Source organism: Thunnus maccoyii, chromosome 13 (genome assembly GCF_910596095.1).
Source record: "Thunnus maccoyii chromosome 13, fThuMac1.1, whole genome shotgun sequence".
In the NCBI taxonomy this organism is placed as follows: Eukaryota; Metazoa; Chordata; class Actinopteri; order Scombriformes; family Scombridae; genus Thunnus; species Thunnus maccoyii.
The window spans coordinates 689,862-706,985 of NC_056545.1; the positions used below are offsets into that span (position 1 = coordinate 689,862).

Here is a 17,124-nt window from a genome sequence, read left to right on the forward strand (position 1 = left end):
ATGGTAGTTTTACTACTTTTACTAAAGTAAAGGATGCGTTTTATTTCTTCCACCTCTGAACATATAAACTGTGTGAAACTCAAGTGTTGGAGGAACAGAAACATGAGCGTCTGCTGCCACCTGCTGTTCACTCACAGCATCACATCCTGTCAGAGGAGGAGCTGTTTGCTTCACTCACACTTTAAAACATGAAAACAGGAACATTTAGGCTTTAAAAAGAAATGAAGATGTTTGAAATAATCACATCCAGTGGATCAATAAACTCCACCAGTGTTCAAATACATACTTATTAAACAAATTTATATGAAGTCTTTTCATTCACCATCAGAAATCAAACTCTCTTTACAGCGTGTCACCATTAAAACCATTAAAACCAGTTTGTTCTTCCACTCTCACATCAGCAGTTTGACTGAACCACATCATCTATCTTATGTGATGCACATTTACAAAGTTTACACAGTATATCAGATATGTTGTAAAGTTCCTTTGATGTATTTTTAGACTTTGATTATGTATCTCACAGTGTGTCTGTAGAACATGAATCCAATCCATCAATCTGATCAATAAACACCATCAGAACTCATCATTTTTGAGTCGCTCTGACCAAAAAAAGCCAAAAAAGTTTGACAGCGGATGTAAAAAATCAAAACGGACTTTAACTGACGTCAGTTGTGTCGTCACAGACTGTCTGAACTTTAAAGATCCTCCGCACATGTTTTAAGAATATAAAAATACTCTGCTTGGAATAATAATGTGTGTCTGATGTTGAACAACAGCTGTCAGACTGAATGTGAGCTAAACACATTAAACTGACACTTTAAACAGTCCTGAAACTGTCAAATACCTTCAATCTACTATATGAAATTAGATATGAATTAACATGCACACACACAAAAATAAATGGAGAAAACTAACATCAGCTACTGATCATCATGAACTTTATTCTCTACACAGGAACTAAATAAACACTCCAGAGAAAAACTAAATACTTCCTGTATGTCAGAAACACACAACAGCTCCTGGACTTCTCATCTCTAATGCTGTGTTCACATCATATGGGATGGATGGTAGAGGCGGGAAAGATTCCCATGTTTACAACTCGCCAGCGTTCATGTCACACAACAAATCAAGACGGCTGCATGATTACAAAGTTGGTGGAATGAGGCTCAAAAATACTGTTATTGACAATAATCCAGCATATCCAGTAAATATCAGAGCTTTCAGCTTTTCCACTTCATAATTACCACTTGAATGTTGACCTGAATTCTATTTACAAGTCAGAATCTCATAATTAGCATCATTCCAATATGATATGAACGCAGCATAAAAGCAGCCACACTCCAGCTGCTGAGCCTCAGCCTTCACCATTAGAGGTGTTCATTTAACCAGCCAATAGGAGGCCTGTTGTTCTGACCATCATTTGTCATGTGATCTCTAAATAAGTGAAGGAATCAGGTAACACAGTTACTATGAAACTACTAGAAGAACTACAACTAAACATTGTGAAGATCCCATTCCCATTATCCCATTACAGTTCAAGCCTTTCTAATACACTAACAACAGAAAACAACAACAACTGGACTCAGTTTATCATTTGATTCATTTTACAAACAAACTGTCAATCATGTGGAAACCATGTTTACATTTACAAGCAGTGAGAGATCATGTTGGTACTAAATACCATCAGCTGTGTGTGATCCTGTACAGACTGAACTATCTGGTCAGCAGTGAGAAAGTTTCTCTAACAGGAGGAGACTCTTCCTCCTACAGACCACACAGAGACACTGAGGAACCAGGCCAGTTAGACCAGAACCCAAACCCAGCACACAGAGGCTGAGTGAATGTGGTGTTGAAGGTGTGGAGGTGGATCAGTGTGTCAGAGGAGACTCTGTAGAAGGACAGAGTGCCAGCAGGACAGTCCACATACACTGCTACTCTGTTAGAGACAGAGGAGGAGGAGGAGGAGGAAGAGGAGATGGAGGAGGAGATGGATGTTTCTCTGTTATTGTGATGGACAGAGTAACGACCAACATCAGAGCAGTTCAGACTCCAGGACTGATCATTCCATCCAAACCAGCAGTCATAACTGTTTCCTTTCCTGCTGGTTCCTCTGTAACTCACTGATATATTAACGTCTCCTCTCCACTCGACCTCCCAGTAACAGCGACCAGTCAGATCATTTCTACACAGCAGCTGAGGCCAGACATCAAATCTGTCTGGATGATCAGGATATGACTGATCCTCCCTCACATATATCACCTTCCTGTTGTTGTCAGACAGTTTGAGTTTTCTGTTTACTGTGTTTGGATCCAGTGTGAGTCGACAGAAATCTGATGGAGAGAACGAGACACAATACAGCTGCAGTTATTGATCTATCATCTGTTTGATGATGACATCATCTTCATCCTCAGTAGGATGTGAATGAGCTTTGTTTTGATGAATGAAATGAAAAACACACTTACACTTCCTCAGACCTGGTGTCAAGTATCGGACTCCAGCAGGCTGCAGCCTGAAAGGAGGAGGGGGGTCAGAGCAGCATGTTCTCTTTCAGCATGCAAACATGGACATGACATCACTCTAGAAAAAGCAGCTCTGATCCTCATCACACTGAGCCGCTTTGCTGTTGCTAGGCAACACAACCGTCCATCACATCACGTCGCACGACGACTATCGACAGCAGCTACATTCAGCAAATCAGAAACAGGCGTCTCAAAGTCAAATCATGTCAACAATGAGACTTTTTCTTGTCAGACTCAGCAGTTTGTATTGTGAACAGATGACAGGACTGTTTAAACTGATTCACACTAACATGAAAATGATAAACCGCCTGTTTCTGTTTGTCTTTCCTCAACAATCTTTGGACGACTGACAAGTTATTTCCTCTCACACAGGTGGAACATTCCTGCATGATGGTTACAGCTGACAATCAGCTGCAGTCTCAAGAGTTTGAGCTGATTTACTGTCCACCTGTCTGTCCACACCTGAGAGTGTCCACCTGTCTGTCTCAGTCTCACAGTAATCAGTGAAATATTCACTAAATTTAATCTCTTCGTGTTCATTGACACGATTTTTCCTTTTTTTTGGTGACAGTCAGCAGGATTTTCAAACTAATGTATTTCAGGTGGAAGCAGGTTTCGTTCCTGCAGCAGGTTTTTTTCTGTCAGTTGGGACTCGGGAGCTCAGAGGCTGGATTGTTTTTTCTCATTTGTTCTTCATTTTTAAACTATAACCGCTACATCACTCAACATTTAATCAAGAGATTTGATCCTTGTTTTCATGTTTTTATTCTAATATTAGCAGTCTGGTGGGACCGGAGAGGACGCGCTGCGTATGAGTATTTTCCTCACTGTTGATTTTAATATCTTTAACATTTCTCAACATAAAACATGAAGGCGTCCTTGATAACTCAACAACATGAAAGGTTGTGACCAAGTTTTCTTGTCAGTTTTGGATGATAGCGGAAGCGGCTACATTAGCCTACCCATGATCCTCAGCCACCGTTACTATGGTGAAGACGCTAAAGCTGTGACATAAACTATATTCAGTATAACATTATACAGCAGGGCCGGACTGGGAAAATCATTCAGGCTGGGAAATATAGCTCCAGTCAGACCAGTTTATCAGCGGGGGGTCTGGGGGTCCCCACTAGGAAAACTTTACTTACAAAGACTTGATTTCCTGCATTCTGCTGAATTTTAGTGCATGTGAATAACAAACTAATGAGCCAACAGCTGCTTAGTACAATGTAGTGTTATGAAGCTGAAATAAAACCAAAGGTACATATCATTAAGGAGGGAGACGACACTACTACTACTGTGGCACCAACGCTGCTCTCTACACCTTCAAAAAGAAACAAGCAAGAGCACAACACCCTCCTCAGTTTACTGATATACACTAACAGTTACCCATCAAAGGTTCAAATAGTCCTTTAACCAACACAAACATTAAATAACACACATCTTTAAGTTCCAACAAATGACAGCAGCCTGAATAGTGACAGAAGACGTTGTGTTGTCTCAATCATTTTAAATTATCAGCTCAAAGTATGAACTCACTCACTGAAACTTTCACCAAAACACATGAATTTTATAATAGTATTGACCACATTAACTAGACTACATATGCTAATTAGCTTTAGCATTGACGAGACGATGATGACGCATCAGTAACATTAGCTACGTTAGCTAGCTAGCACGTTAGTTTACCCTTCTTTCTCTCTCTCTGCTCCACCCTTCCTCTTTATCCACCGTCCATCTTGCTGCTAAATCATTTAGCCTCTAAATGCACTTAATGCCAAAAGAAACGTGTAACTGCCAACTACTCTCTCTGTTTCTCTGTTTCTCTGAGGCTAGCTGGCTGTGCTAGCTGGCTGTGCTAGCTAACATGCTGCGGCTAACGCTCCGCTAGCCTCTCAGCTAACGTTAGCCTCGGCTCTCCATGTGGATCCAACCGGAGCACCGAGCCCCGGTTTGTTATTCAGGTTAAAGCGGGAAGAAGCAGCGGGTCTGTCGGGCAGCTGAGTGAAGTGCAGCCTGCGGAGGAAACACCGGGACCGTCAGGGTGAAACAGTCCGCGGAGGAGCTGCTGTGTTCGGCTGCACAGATAGGAAACCCCTCGGCTGACAGGAGGTATCACTCTGTTTGGAAAAAAAAAATCTTCTTGTTTCTAGTTTATAACGGCGGTTGTCAACCAGCGTATTAGGTGCATTACCGCCACCTTCTGCTCCGGGGTGTGGACCAGAGATTAAATCCTACACATTAATCCTGTCTGTCCAATAAGCTCAAAGAAAACTACTGCTGCACCCACTTGGCAGGTTCATTAAAGTTTTAACACTGAGCTCCTGAAGTCCAGTCTTCCTGAGTTCTTCCTTCATATATTGTCTTTATTGATCATATTTAGTACAATCTATGCTTGCATGCATAATAGTCTCCTCAGCCAGCTGGAAAAATATGTGCATATATCTTATATATGACGTACTTGATATATTCTCAATACCAAATACACCAAGTTGGGACTTGTGTACTTGCTAGTTCAGACTTGGCAAGTTGGACTCAGTAGTACAAACTTGTGAGGACGAGAGGACGCAGTAGATCATTCTGCAGCTGGAACAGCAGCAGCTCAGCTTCAACACACCTACCTGACTGTACTGTGACAAAATAATCTCAACTCAAAGCTCCACTAACACTTTTTATCTCACAAAACAAAAACCTCACTGACAGAGAGATGCAGTAAATGATGTTATTCAGTCTGTAATGTAGCTATAATAAAAATCTAAACTGTTATGTAGCTTAATAAAATAAATGAAATGAATCTGTTCATTTGAATCCATGTATATGTGTGTAAATGTGGTGATATGTGTACATGTGGAGCTCCAGAGGCAGCGCTGCTGTTCTGTCCAGTAAAAACATGAAACTTCACTTTACATTCAGACAAACTAATGTTGCAGCTACAATTGTTAGATTTCATGTGTGAGACCAACATTTATCTTCCAGAAGGAATTATATCATATATCTAAATGCTGCGGAGACATTAGAGCCAGCGGTGAATCAGCAAAGAGCTGCAGATCAGTTCATGGATCATGTTCTCCCCGGGATGACCACATGTTGACCGGCCGATCATCTCAGGAGTCGGGCTGCTAGCAGCTGAGATGAGCGGCTGGTCCAAACATCTCCCAACACATCCCAGCAGGTTTACAGACTGGAGTTACTGGGATAAACTGGCCACATGTTGGAATCTACATGTTACTTTCTCTCCTGAAAACATTAACAGCTGATAACTGCTCCAGTGTTTAATCATTTGATTATAGATCTATAGCAGCGTCTGTCTGTCACAGAATGAGACACAAACAGACAATTTAAACCTGTTAATTACTGAAAGAACAGAACCCACATAAAGGAACAATAGAAACAGCTGCAGCCTGCAGAATATGTTGAAATAAAATGTTGCTTATTTAGTTTGTGAAAGTCTGACGTGCTTTTCAGGCTCAGGATGGTTTTATAGGAGACGCAGCTGTGTGACGTCATGTTTTCCTGAAGGAGCTGAGACGCTCTGAAACACAGAAGAAGAAAGGAGAAGCCTTTTGCCTCATGAAGAGAAATAGTAGAAAGTTTTAATGATTGATTCATGATTCAGTCATCTTTATTTTATAAATAAATAGGCTATGATCAGCTGCTGTTGTGCTTTCATTCCTTCTCCACAGGTAGTTTCCTGATCTGCTGTATTACAACAACAGCCGACTGTTTACTGTCCCGTCAGATCAGCTGACCAATCAATACACACTTTGGATCAAAGGGGTGTTGCCGTCCGTTAAAACACTTCCACTAGGATACACCTGTGTTTCCTGGCTCTAAGCTCCTCCAGGAGCCTCCTCTCTCCTCGCTCCTCGTCTCCTCCAGGTGCATTTAAGGGATCGGAAGATCCTCCATGATGGCGAAGAGAGATCGATTTCCGGGTCACGGAGGAGAGAGGACGCGAGGAAGCATAGAGTTAGCTTAATGAAAAGCACCCACATACATCTCAAGTCTCTTATTAGAAAGATTTGTCTTTTCATGATGTTATTTCCTCCATTAAACTGTTTCTTGCTGACAGACAGACTCTCCCTGACTTTAATTTGATCCATAATAACAGTTCAACACATTTATATTTTACATCATTTATCCTCATTTACATTCAGTCACATGTGAGGCTGAAAATTCCTGAGCGTCGGGTTTGATATGAGTTACATCATTTCCATTTTCCCTGAAACATTTAGCCAAATACATATTTTCCAGTGTTCAAAAGACACTCTGATCATATTCTGGGTTATTAAATAATGAATTCACTATCAGAATATCAAACAATACAGATGCAAATAATCAATAAATAATATAAACGCATTCTGTGAGTAGAAATGGTTCCTGTGCCTCTGAGCAGGACACAGTATAAATGCAGAATGCAGGTTGTTATTTATGTTTGTTAAACAGGTAACAGCTGCAGAGAGGAAACAGCTGCTGCAGTGATAACTGTGAACATTTATTAATATTAATCAGAAGTTTCTACAGCTGTTAAAACTGACTGACAGCTGATCAGCTGTGATCAGCTGCCGCCGTCATCAGAAACGGACGTCGCTTCATGTGACACTTCAGAGGAAAGGACGTCTCATGTCTCTAAAAACAAATGTTCTCGTTTCCTCTCTCCTCGCTTTGTTTCCTTGGTTGCATCTCAAGTCTCTTAAATTGCATCCACGTTTCCCTCACTTGCTTCTTTTCCTTGCATCTTAGTCCCTGTTTACACCTGGTATTAACATCCGTCTCAGGTGATCCGATCACAAGTGGACAGCTCCAAGTACGTCTGTTTACACCTGGTATTAACATCCGTCTCAGGTGATCCGATCACAAGTGGACAGCTCCAAGTACGTCTGTTTACACCTGGTATTAACATCCGTCTCAGGTGATCCGATCACAAGTGGACAGCTCCAAGTACGTCTGTTTACACCTGGTATTAACATCCGTCTTGAGTGACCACTTGTTATTCGGATCTCACTTCTTCGCTCTATATGCAAATTAACACAGACATCATTTCTGTTTGCAAAGACTAAATTTGTTCCTTTTTAACTGGCGGGAGGATGTTGTGGAAATGTTTTATCGTTGCTCAAGAACCACACAGAGACATAAAGAAAGCATTAAACATTGTTACTTGTTGACGCAGTTGTAGACGCTGTACAATCCATCACACCATCAGTAACAATTATACAATTGTCCAAACACAAACAAAAATACAATCATCTTGTATTTTTGGAGAGAAAGCATGTTGTTCAGCCGGCCCTTTCTCTAAAGATTGTTAACCCAAACCAGACAGCTTTATACCTCTCCAGAATGAAAGCTAAAACAGTCTGGTCCCTAATAGACACTTCCACAAACTGTTACACCTTCTGACAAACAAGTATGGTCATACGATCTAACAGAGACCTCATGGTCAATCAATAACTTCAAACATGGACATCCTTCAACTTTAGCTTGTCTAGATACCTCATGATCCACACAGTCTCTAAAACAGCAGGCTTAAGACAAAGATATCTCTAGCTAACCCCAGAGGTCAGCAAGCAGCCCTCAGATAGAAACAAGTTCAAGAGTTCAACTAGACTAGGAGCAGGATTTATTCACCAGCATGTATACCAAAATGACAATGACATTACATCACATTCAGTTGACAACAACCACTAACCTCTTAGTTTAACAACATTTGCAACATATAAACAAAAGATTTATAAAATGATAACCTACTATTCAGTTTTCTTTCACAAGGACCGGGGGTCTGTGTATCCTCCGTCCAAAGCTGTGTTCAACTTGTTTGATAACAGGTTAAACAAATATACAATGCATTGTGCCCCCTCATGAAAATCAAATGCCCGTCCTATTGATTTACTCTAGCGCCACGTCTGAACATATATAATATATATATAGTTATATCAGTGGCGGCTGGTGACTCAAAATATTGGGGAGGACAGGAGAAAAACCAACATGAAATCTCACAACAAACCACATCAAACTATATCATTGTTCCCCAGCTGATGAAATCAGAGGGGTGGGGGACAGTTTTATATGCCAATAAAACAATTTGCTTTCAAAAACAAAAAGCCCTGAGTGGTGAAAAGGCTGCTTCTTTAAAGACATTTAGCATATACATATTGTTTCTAAACAAAGAAGAGCTCATTTTAGCCGTGCAGTGGTTCACAATGTGTCATTTTACCAACAAAGTTAAACTCAAATTTATAGTATTGTTCTATTGTGACAACAGATTTATGTTCTCATCAGAAACATATCACACATATCACATGATTTACACGTGTTTCCTGTGTATTTTCTTAGTATACAGAAATATATAAAGTACCACAAAGTTTATAATGTGATACAGGAACAGATCAGTGCTGAATACTAGAAAGACTGAACACTAAAAACATTCACAGATCTAAAAGTGTAGGTTCACATCAGAAAGTATTAATGCATGTATCAAATACATGACTTACACACTCTGATCTATATGCATCACATATAAAATATAGTCTACAAAGCTGAAATGTTAACACTTGTTATTCTAGTTACTTTAAGCTTATTACTCAATATACGACTCAGCTTAAAAACCAGCTGAAGAAACTGTCACAACAAGCAGCCAGACCTCCTGCACACTCATTCACTAATCACACAACATCAACAGGTGACTGAACAACCACTCAATTAAAAACTGGATCAATTCCACATGAATGAGTGAGTCCAGACAGCTCACTGTAACTTCAACAAGCAAACTACCTACAACACATTATATGATCTCTGCAGCATTCTGGTTAAGGAGATAAATTCACACAACAGCCACACAGAGACATTTAACCATCAGAGATGAAATTAGCAACCAAAGAGACAGAGAGAGAGAAGCTGTATCTGACTCACGTTATCTGACGTCTTCTTCTTTCTATCATGGAGATGAAGTATTCATGTCATAACATCCATTTGTGGCTGTTGGTCATCTTGTTTGTTAGTTAACAGAACTTTGTGGCTGCTGGTTAACCAGTCTGATATCATTAGCATCAATGACAAACAAGCTAACTCTCCTGGTTGTTTCATTTAAATTATGTTGTTAACTTTCTATTGTTGTTGGGTGGAGTTCACTTCAGAGCAGCAGCACGTCACCGTAGTCCCGCTGAGGGTAATTTGGTTGTTGAAAGGGCCTAAATGAGATGTAATGTTTTACTGATGCGTTTAAAAATATAGTTTGTAATTTGCAAGTTATAATTTATTTTCTAATATGCTACTCTATCAATTTATCTATATCTTACTGCTCTTCTTCTCTTATCAGTTCATCACACTCATGTACGTTACAGTTGTAGAGAACTGAAGATGAAATCTGGAAACTATCATTGGACCAAAGTGATGTCAATATTGTATTCTGGTTGTTGATTGGTTAGGGAGGACGTCCTCCCTTGGAACGTCATTTTACGTGTCTTGGCCAATCATAGATTAGCATAAAAAAAATTAAGTACTTTAAATTGATGTAAGAGATCCACCCTGAGGGGGACAGCAGGAGCCCGTCCTCCTCTGCCCTCCACCCCCCCCCCCCCCCCCCACTGCTCCCCACCACCACCTCACACACACTGCTCTTTCTCCTCCTGCCCTGCAGGTGTCACTGTTGAAGCATTTTAATCAGAATTTCAATAATGGATTTTTTGCAACAAATAGAGAATAAATATTTTATAAATGATAATTACATTTGGTAATGGTTTATTTCACTTCCATGGCCACAGGTGTATAAAATCAAGCACCAAGGCATGCAGACTGTTTCTACAAACATTTGTGAAAGAATGGGTCGCTCTCAGGAGCTCAGTGAATTCCAGCGGGATACTGTGATAGGATGCCACCTGTGCAACAAGTCCAGTCAGGAAATTTCCCCACTCCTAAATATTCCACAGACAACTGTCAGTGGTATTATAACAAAGTGGAAGCGATTGGGAATGACAGCAACTAAGCCACAAAGTGGTAGGCCACGTAAAATGACGGAGTGGGGTCAGCGGATGCTGAGGCGCATAGTGCTCAGAGGTCGTCAACTTTCAGCAGAGTCAATCGCTACAGACCTCCAAACTTCATGTGGCCTTCTGATTAGCTCAAGAACAGTGCGTAGAGAGCTTCATGGAATGGGTTTCCATGGCCGGGACAGCTACATCCAAGCCATACATCAGTGTCGGATGCAGTGGTGTAAAGCACGCCGCCACTGGACTCTAGAACAGTGGAGATGTGTTCTCTGGAATGACGAATCGCGCTTCACCATCTGGCGATCTGATGGACGAGTCTGGGTTTGGCGGTTGCCAGGAGAACGGTACTTGTCTGACTGCATTGTGCCAAGTGTAAAGTTTGTTTTTGAGGAGCTGGGCTTGGCCCCTCAGTTTCAGTGAAAGGAACTCTGAATGCTTCAGCATACCAAGAGATTTTGGACAATTCCATGCTCCCAACTTTGTGGGAACAGTTTGGGGATGGCCCCTTCCTGTTCCAACATGACTGTGCACCAGTGCACAAAGCAAGGTCCATAAAGACATGGATGAGAGAGTTTGGTGTGGATGAACTTGACTGGCCTGCACAGAGTCCTGACCTCAACCCAATAGAACACCTTTGGGATGAATTAGAGCAGAGACTGAAAGCCAGGCCTCCTCGTCCAACATCAGTGTGTGACCTCACAAATGCACTTCTGGAAGAATGGTCAAAAATTCCCATAAACACACTGCTAAACCTTGTGGAAAGCCTTCCCAGAAGAGTTGAAGCTGTTATAGCTGCAAAGGGTGGACCAATGTCATATTGAACCCTATGGATTAAGAATGGGATGTCACTTAAGTTCATATGCGAGTGATGGTTGAGTGATGAAGCAGTTATAGTTTAAAAATGAATAGCATATGAGAAAAAACAATACAGCCTCTGAGCTCCCGAGTCCCAACTGACAGAAAAAAATGTGCTGCAGGAACAAAACCTACTTCCACCTGAAATACATTAGTTTGAAAATCCTGCTGATTGTCACGAAATAAATGGAAAAAGTGTGTCAATGTACACGAATAGATAGATTGAATTACATGACTGTTGCACGAATTGCCATGAGAGTGAGTTGGTCTGTATCTGAGAGTGTGAACCTGTCTGTCCATACCTGAGAGTGTCCAGTCTCCAGTGTGGATCCTCCAGTCCAGCAGAGAGCAGCTTCTCTCCCGAGTCTCCTAAATGATTGTAGCTCAGCTCTAGCTCTCTCAGATGGGAGGGGTTGGAGCTCAGAGCTGAGGCCAGAGAATCACAGCCTTCCTCTGTGATCAGACATCCTGACAGGCTGCAGACACACAAAACAACACACGTGTCACATGATCTGAGGTCACTGCAGCACTGGAAAGTAGTGTGTTTATTACTTTCATTATCAATGTATTTCTCTAATCTTTAAAGTTAAACTTAATACTTTCAGTCACAACTCTAAATTCAAATGGCAAACCACAGTAAGGTTTGTATTGTGAGGCAGTTCCAGCTTCCTGTAACCTTAGTAAACATGATGTTAGCGACTGCTACCTCTTCACTGCTAAAAATAGGTCTAAATAAAAGAATAGTAAAAGAAGAAGCAGCTAGTGAGCTGATAAGATGAAGAGCTGCAGGTGACAGCTCTGACTAAATTTTGTAAGAAGATCAAACCTCCCACACGTCACAGAGGTAAATGACTCCATCTCAGATGCTCACAGTTGAATACAGAACAGAATCCAAACTAATGTGGCATATAAGGACTGAAGGTTGTGGAAATAAACTTAAAAACAAGCAAACATTTCTGACTCCTTCACTCTCAGTCACTGACTCTACTTCACACAGTTTCAGTAATCATGAGTTTTAAGGTTGTTTGAAACAAAAGAAGAATTAAATGGTGGTTAACCACATAACAGCTGGGGTGCACTGTCATATCACCATTGTGACTAAAAATCACTATCATCCCAGCACAGATACTGCTCTGAAATTAAAAGAAACTATAACTGTTACCAAAACACTGATCACTGAATTACTGTCTGTATGTGTTTTACTTTGGGCCAATTACACAGTTCTTCATTCAGTTTTTGAATCTAAAACTCCTCTCTGGTATTTCAGGTTCCAACAGCGGAGACAGAACAAAACAAATGGAAATATATTAGTAGAAAGTTATTCACAGGGTCTAAACACACAACTGGTCTGAAAATAATTTGAGTAGAGAAAATGTCCAGGTGTTTATCAACTCATATAAATCACAGTTTAAATGGTGATCAGTTGTGCAGGTTGATGAATCCTGACCTGAGAGTTTCCAGTGCACAGTGTGGACTCTCCAGTCCAGCAGACAGCAGCTTCACTCCTGAACTTTGCAGGTTGTTGTTACTCAGTTCTAGCACTTTCAGACGGGAGGACTGGGAGCTGAGAACTGAGGACAGAGCTGCACAGCTTCTCTCTGAGAGGTTACAACCACTTAGTCTGGAGAACAAATATAGAAAAATACTTAAAAACGTATTCTCTCCCATCTTGAATATCTTTTCAATAAATCAATAAATCAATCAATAAATAACTATCTGTGCACTTACAGAGCTTTGTTGGAGGCTTTGACCACTGGCAGCAGCCTCAGAAGAGCCTCCTCTGAAGCAGAGTATTTCTTCAGGTCAAACACGTCCAGATCTTTTTCTGATGAAAGTAAGATGAAGACCAGAGCTGACCACTGAGCAGGAGACAGTTTATCTGTGGAGAGACTTCCTGAACTCAGGGACTGTTGGATCACCTCCACTAAAGAATGATCATTAAGTTCATTCAGACAGTGGAACAGATTGATGCTTCTCTCTGCAGACAGATCCTCACTGATCTTCTTCTTGATGTACTTGACTGTTTCCTTATGGGTCATTGAGCTACTTCCTGTCTGTGTCAGCAGACCACTGAGGAGAGTCTGATTGGTCTGCAGTGAAAGACCCAGGAGGAAGCGGAGGAACAAGTCCAGGTGTCCATTTGGACTCTTTAAGGCCTCATCCACAGCACTCTGGTAGAAACATGTTGGTTCAGGTTTTTGTTTAAAGACTTTAGGCCACCAGGATGTTGTTTGTTGTTCTGCCAGCAGATTGACTCCAGACTTGATACATGTCAGATGGACATGAAGAGCAGCCAGAAACTCCTGAACGCTCAGATGGACGAAGCAGAACACCTTGTCCTGGTACAGCCCTCTTTCCTCTTTAAAGACCTGTGTGAACACTCCTGAGCACACTGAGGCTGCTCTGATATCGATGCCACACTCTCTCAGGTCTGATTCATAGAAGATCAGGTTGCCTTTCTGCAGCTGCTGAAAAGCCAGTTTTCCCAGAGACTCAATCATCTTCCTGCTCTTTTTATTCCAGTGTGGATCTGTCTCAGCTCCTCCATCATACTTGACATTCTTCAGCTTGGACTGAACCACCAGGAAATGGATGTACATCTCAGTCAGGGTCTTGGGCACCTCTCCTCTCTCTCTGCTTTTCAACAGATCCTCCAGAACTGTAGCAGTGATCCAGCAGAAGACTGGGATGTGGCACATGATGTGGAGGCTTCGTGATGTCTTGATGTGAGAGATGATTGTGCTGGCCTGCTTCTCATCTTTGAATCTCTTCTTGAAGTACTCCTCCTTCTGTGGATCAGTGAACCCTCTGACCTCTGTCACCATGCCGACACACTCAGGAGGGATCTGATTGGCTGCTGCAGGTCGTGTGGTTATCCAGAGGCGAGCAGAGGGAAGCAGTTTCCCCCTGATGAGGTTTGTCAGCAGCACATCCACTGAGGTGGACTCTATAACATCAGTCAGGATCTTAGTGTTGTGGAAGTCCAGAGGAAGTCGACACTCATCCAGACCATCAAAGATGAACACAACCTGGAACTCTTCAAACCTGCAGATTCCTGCTTTTTTGGTTTCAGTAAAGAAGTGATGAACAAGTTCCACCAAGCTGTACTTTTCCTCTTTCAGCACATTCAGCTCTCTGAAAGTGAATGGAAATATGAACTGTATGTCCTTGTTGGCTTTGTCTTCAGCCCAGTCCAGAGTGAACTTCTGTGTTAAGACTGTTTTCCCAATGCCAGCCACTCCCTTTGTTATCACTGTTCTGATTGGTTCATCTCTTCCAGGTGAGGCTTTAAAGATGTCTTCTTGTCTGATTGTTGTTTCTGGTCTGTCTGGTTTCCTGGATGCTGTTTCAATCTGTCTGACCTCATGTTCATTATTGACCTCTGCAGTCCCTCCCTCTGTGATGTAGAGCTCTGTGTAGATCTGATTCAGAAGGGTTGAGTTTCCGGCTTTAGCGATCCCCTCAAACACACACTGGAACCTCTTCTTCAGGTTAGACTTGAGTTTACGTTGACACCTGCCAGCACGATTCCCTGAATGAACACACAAGAAATAGGATCAATGAATGAAGTATGAAGCAAATATTTAAACATTTCATTCCCTCAAAGAATGAGTGAATAAAACATATTTTCTTCCATCTGTTGAGACATCAGTAAATGTCTCATTTATCCATCATGTTAAATCTTTATAGAAATCCTCTTACTGCTCTGCAGACGGTCCGCCAGCTCCTCCTGCTTCATTCTCCTCAGGAAGTGCAGTGTGATCTTCAGAAATGCCTCTCTGCTCCTCTTCTGCTCTTCCTCCTCACCACCCAACACCTCCTCATCCTCCCTCTGACTCTCTAAGCATTCTGGGTAATCTGGACTCAGAACCTTCTGCATCTTCTTCAGCTCATTCTTCACAAAGGTGATGATGTTCTCCTCCAGCAGCTGGAACAGAATACTATATGAATCACACAATCAAACTAACATCATCAAGCAAACATCAGATCCATGTTGGACAGACTGACAATCCACTGGTCTACAAAGTGCAGCATGGAGATGATTGTGAACACAATAGATATAAAAGTAGTTGTTGTACATGTACAGACCATAAATATGGAGTCCAGGTGTGTTTGATGCTGCTGGGCAGACTGACCACTGGGAACCTCTGAGCTCTCCTGGTCCACTCTGTGGAGGAATCATGAAGAATGAGCTCACATTATGTCTGTCCACACAGAGACAAACACAAGCTAAAGGTCCATCAAGTGATATTTGGATGTGAACAGAGAATCAGATGACTCCCTGTAGTGGTAAAGCTTTACTAGTCCTGCTGATCCCACTGAGAATCAACAGCTCACTCTGTTTGTAGCTTTCAGCTCAGTGTTTTGCTTCATCAGTCAGTTTGGTTTAGTCCCAACAGCTCTGAACAACCCTCCATACAGCTCTCCCTCCCTCACTGTACACTGCCGAAGTGCCCTGGAGCAAGGCAGCTACAACCTCCAGCTGCTCCAGTGGAGCTGCTCAGCGTCTGCTTGTATCAGACTGGTTGATCTGGGCAGCTCCCAGTATGAAAATTACATTTAGGTGAGAAAGTGAGAAAGTCGGCAGGTGTCATGTCTGAGGTTTTTGAACGTCTTGTGTTTGAGCAGGTTGAGGAGTATTTAGTCAGATACAATATGATGTATGAGCTTCAGTCTGGCTTTACAGCAGCAGACTCTACTGACACCTGTCTTATTCATTTGTTTGATTTTATTAGACAAAACCTTGATGGAGGAAATTATGCTGACTTGCAGAAAGCTTTTGACACAGTGAATCATTCTGTACTGTTGTCAAAGTTACAGTGCATGGTGTTTGGACATACTGCTGTAAAATGGTTTATTTCTTACATTACAGGAAGAACTCAAGTCTGTGATGTTGAAGTGGTTCTATCAGAACCTCAGGATATTACATGTGTGGTGCTGCACGGTTCTATTTTAGGGCCTCTTTTATTTCTTATGTATATAAATGATACAACAGCTGCTGTGACATGCAAGCTGCTGCTGTATGCTGATGATTCTGCATTACTGGTATCTGGGAATGATGTCAGTGAAATGCACAACTCTTAGTAATGAATCAGAAAGTGTGAGAGAGTGGCTCATAGATAACAAGCTTTCAATACATTTGGATAAAACCCAGTCAATCCTGTTTGCAACAAAGACGTCAAGAACAAATACACTGAAAATCTTTTGTAATGGAACTGAAATTTTTATTTTTATTTTGTCTCATATTTAGGAATAATATTGGACCAGTCACTGTCCTGTGAATCTGTTGTTGATAAAATATTATGTAAGAGTGGCAGCAAATTTCACAGACTAAGACTCTTTTGGACTTTTCTGTTGAGAAACTTCTCATGTCCTCATTGGTACAGCGTCAGTTTGATTCTGTCTGTTCCGATTGGTTCAGTGGTTTGACATCTACATTTAGGAACAAACTGCAGGTGATGCCAAATAATATTATTCAGTATTTATTAAATGTATCCTCTTTAACTCATGTTGGTGATGAATTCAGAAGTGTAGGACTGCTGCCAGTACAGCTCAGAGTAGAACAACAGAGGCTGCATCATATGTTCAACATTATCAATGGGTTTGCTCCTCAATACTTCACAGATAACAATGGAACATACTCAGCATGGCTATAACACCAGGGCCAGTGTGTGCTCATATAAAGTCCCTCCAGTGAATAATGTAGCCAGAAGTTCCTTTTTTTAAGCTGCTGCCATGTTGTGGAACAGCCTCCTGTTACACATCCAGCT

General features: G+C 41.5%; 1 protein-coding gene across 1 annotated transcript; it reads right to left on the reverse strand.

The window, feature by feature from the left end:
- Positions 1 to 921: 921 nt before the first annotated feature.
- LOC121910432 (NLR family CARD domain-containing protein 3-like) lies at positions 922 to 15,532 on the reverse strand (the record flags this gene model as incomplete). Its single annotated transcript, XM_042431657.1, has 7 exons — positions 922 to 2,330; positions 2,463 to 2,509; positions 11,656 to 11,829; positions 12,801 to 12,974; positions 13,082 to 14,885; positions 15,056 to 15,281; positions 15,443 to 15,532. Coding segments are annotated over 7 exons (3,081 nt in total), but the record flags the coding sequence as incomplete, so codon positions are not given.
- Between the last annotated feature and the right edge of the window lie 1,592 nt (positions 15,533 to 17,124).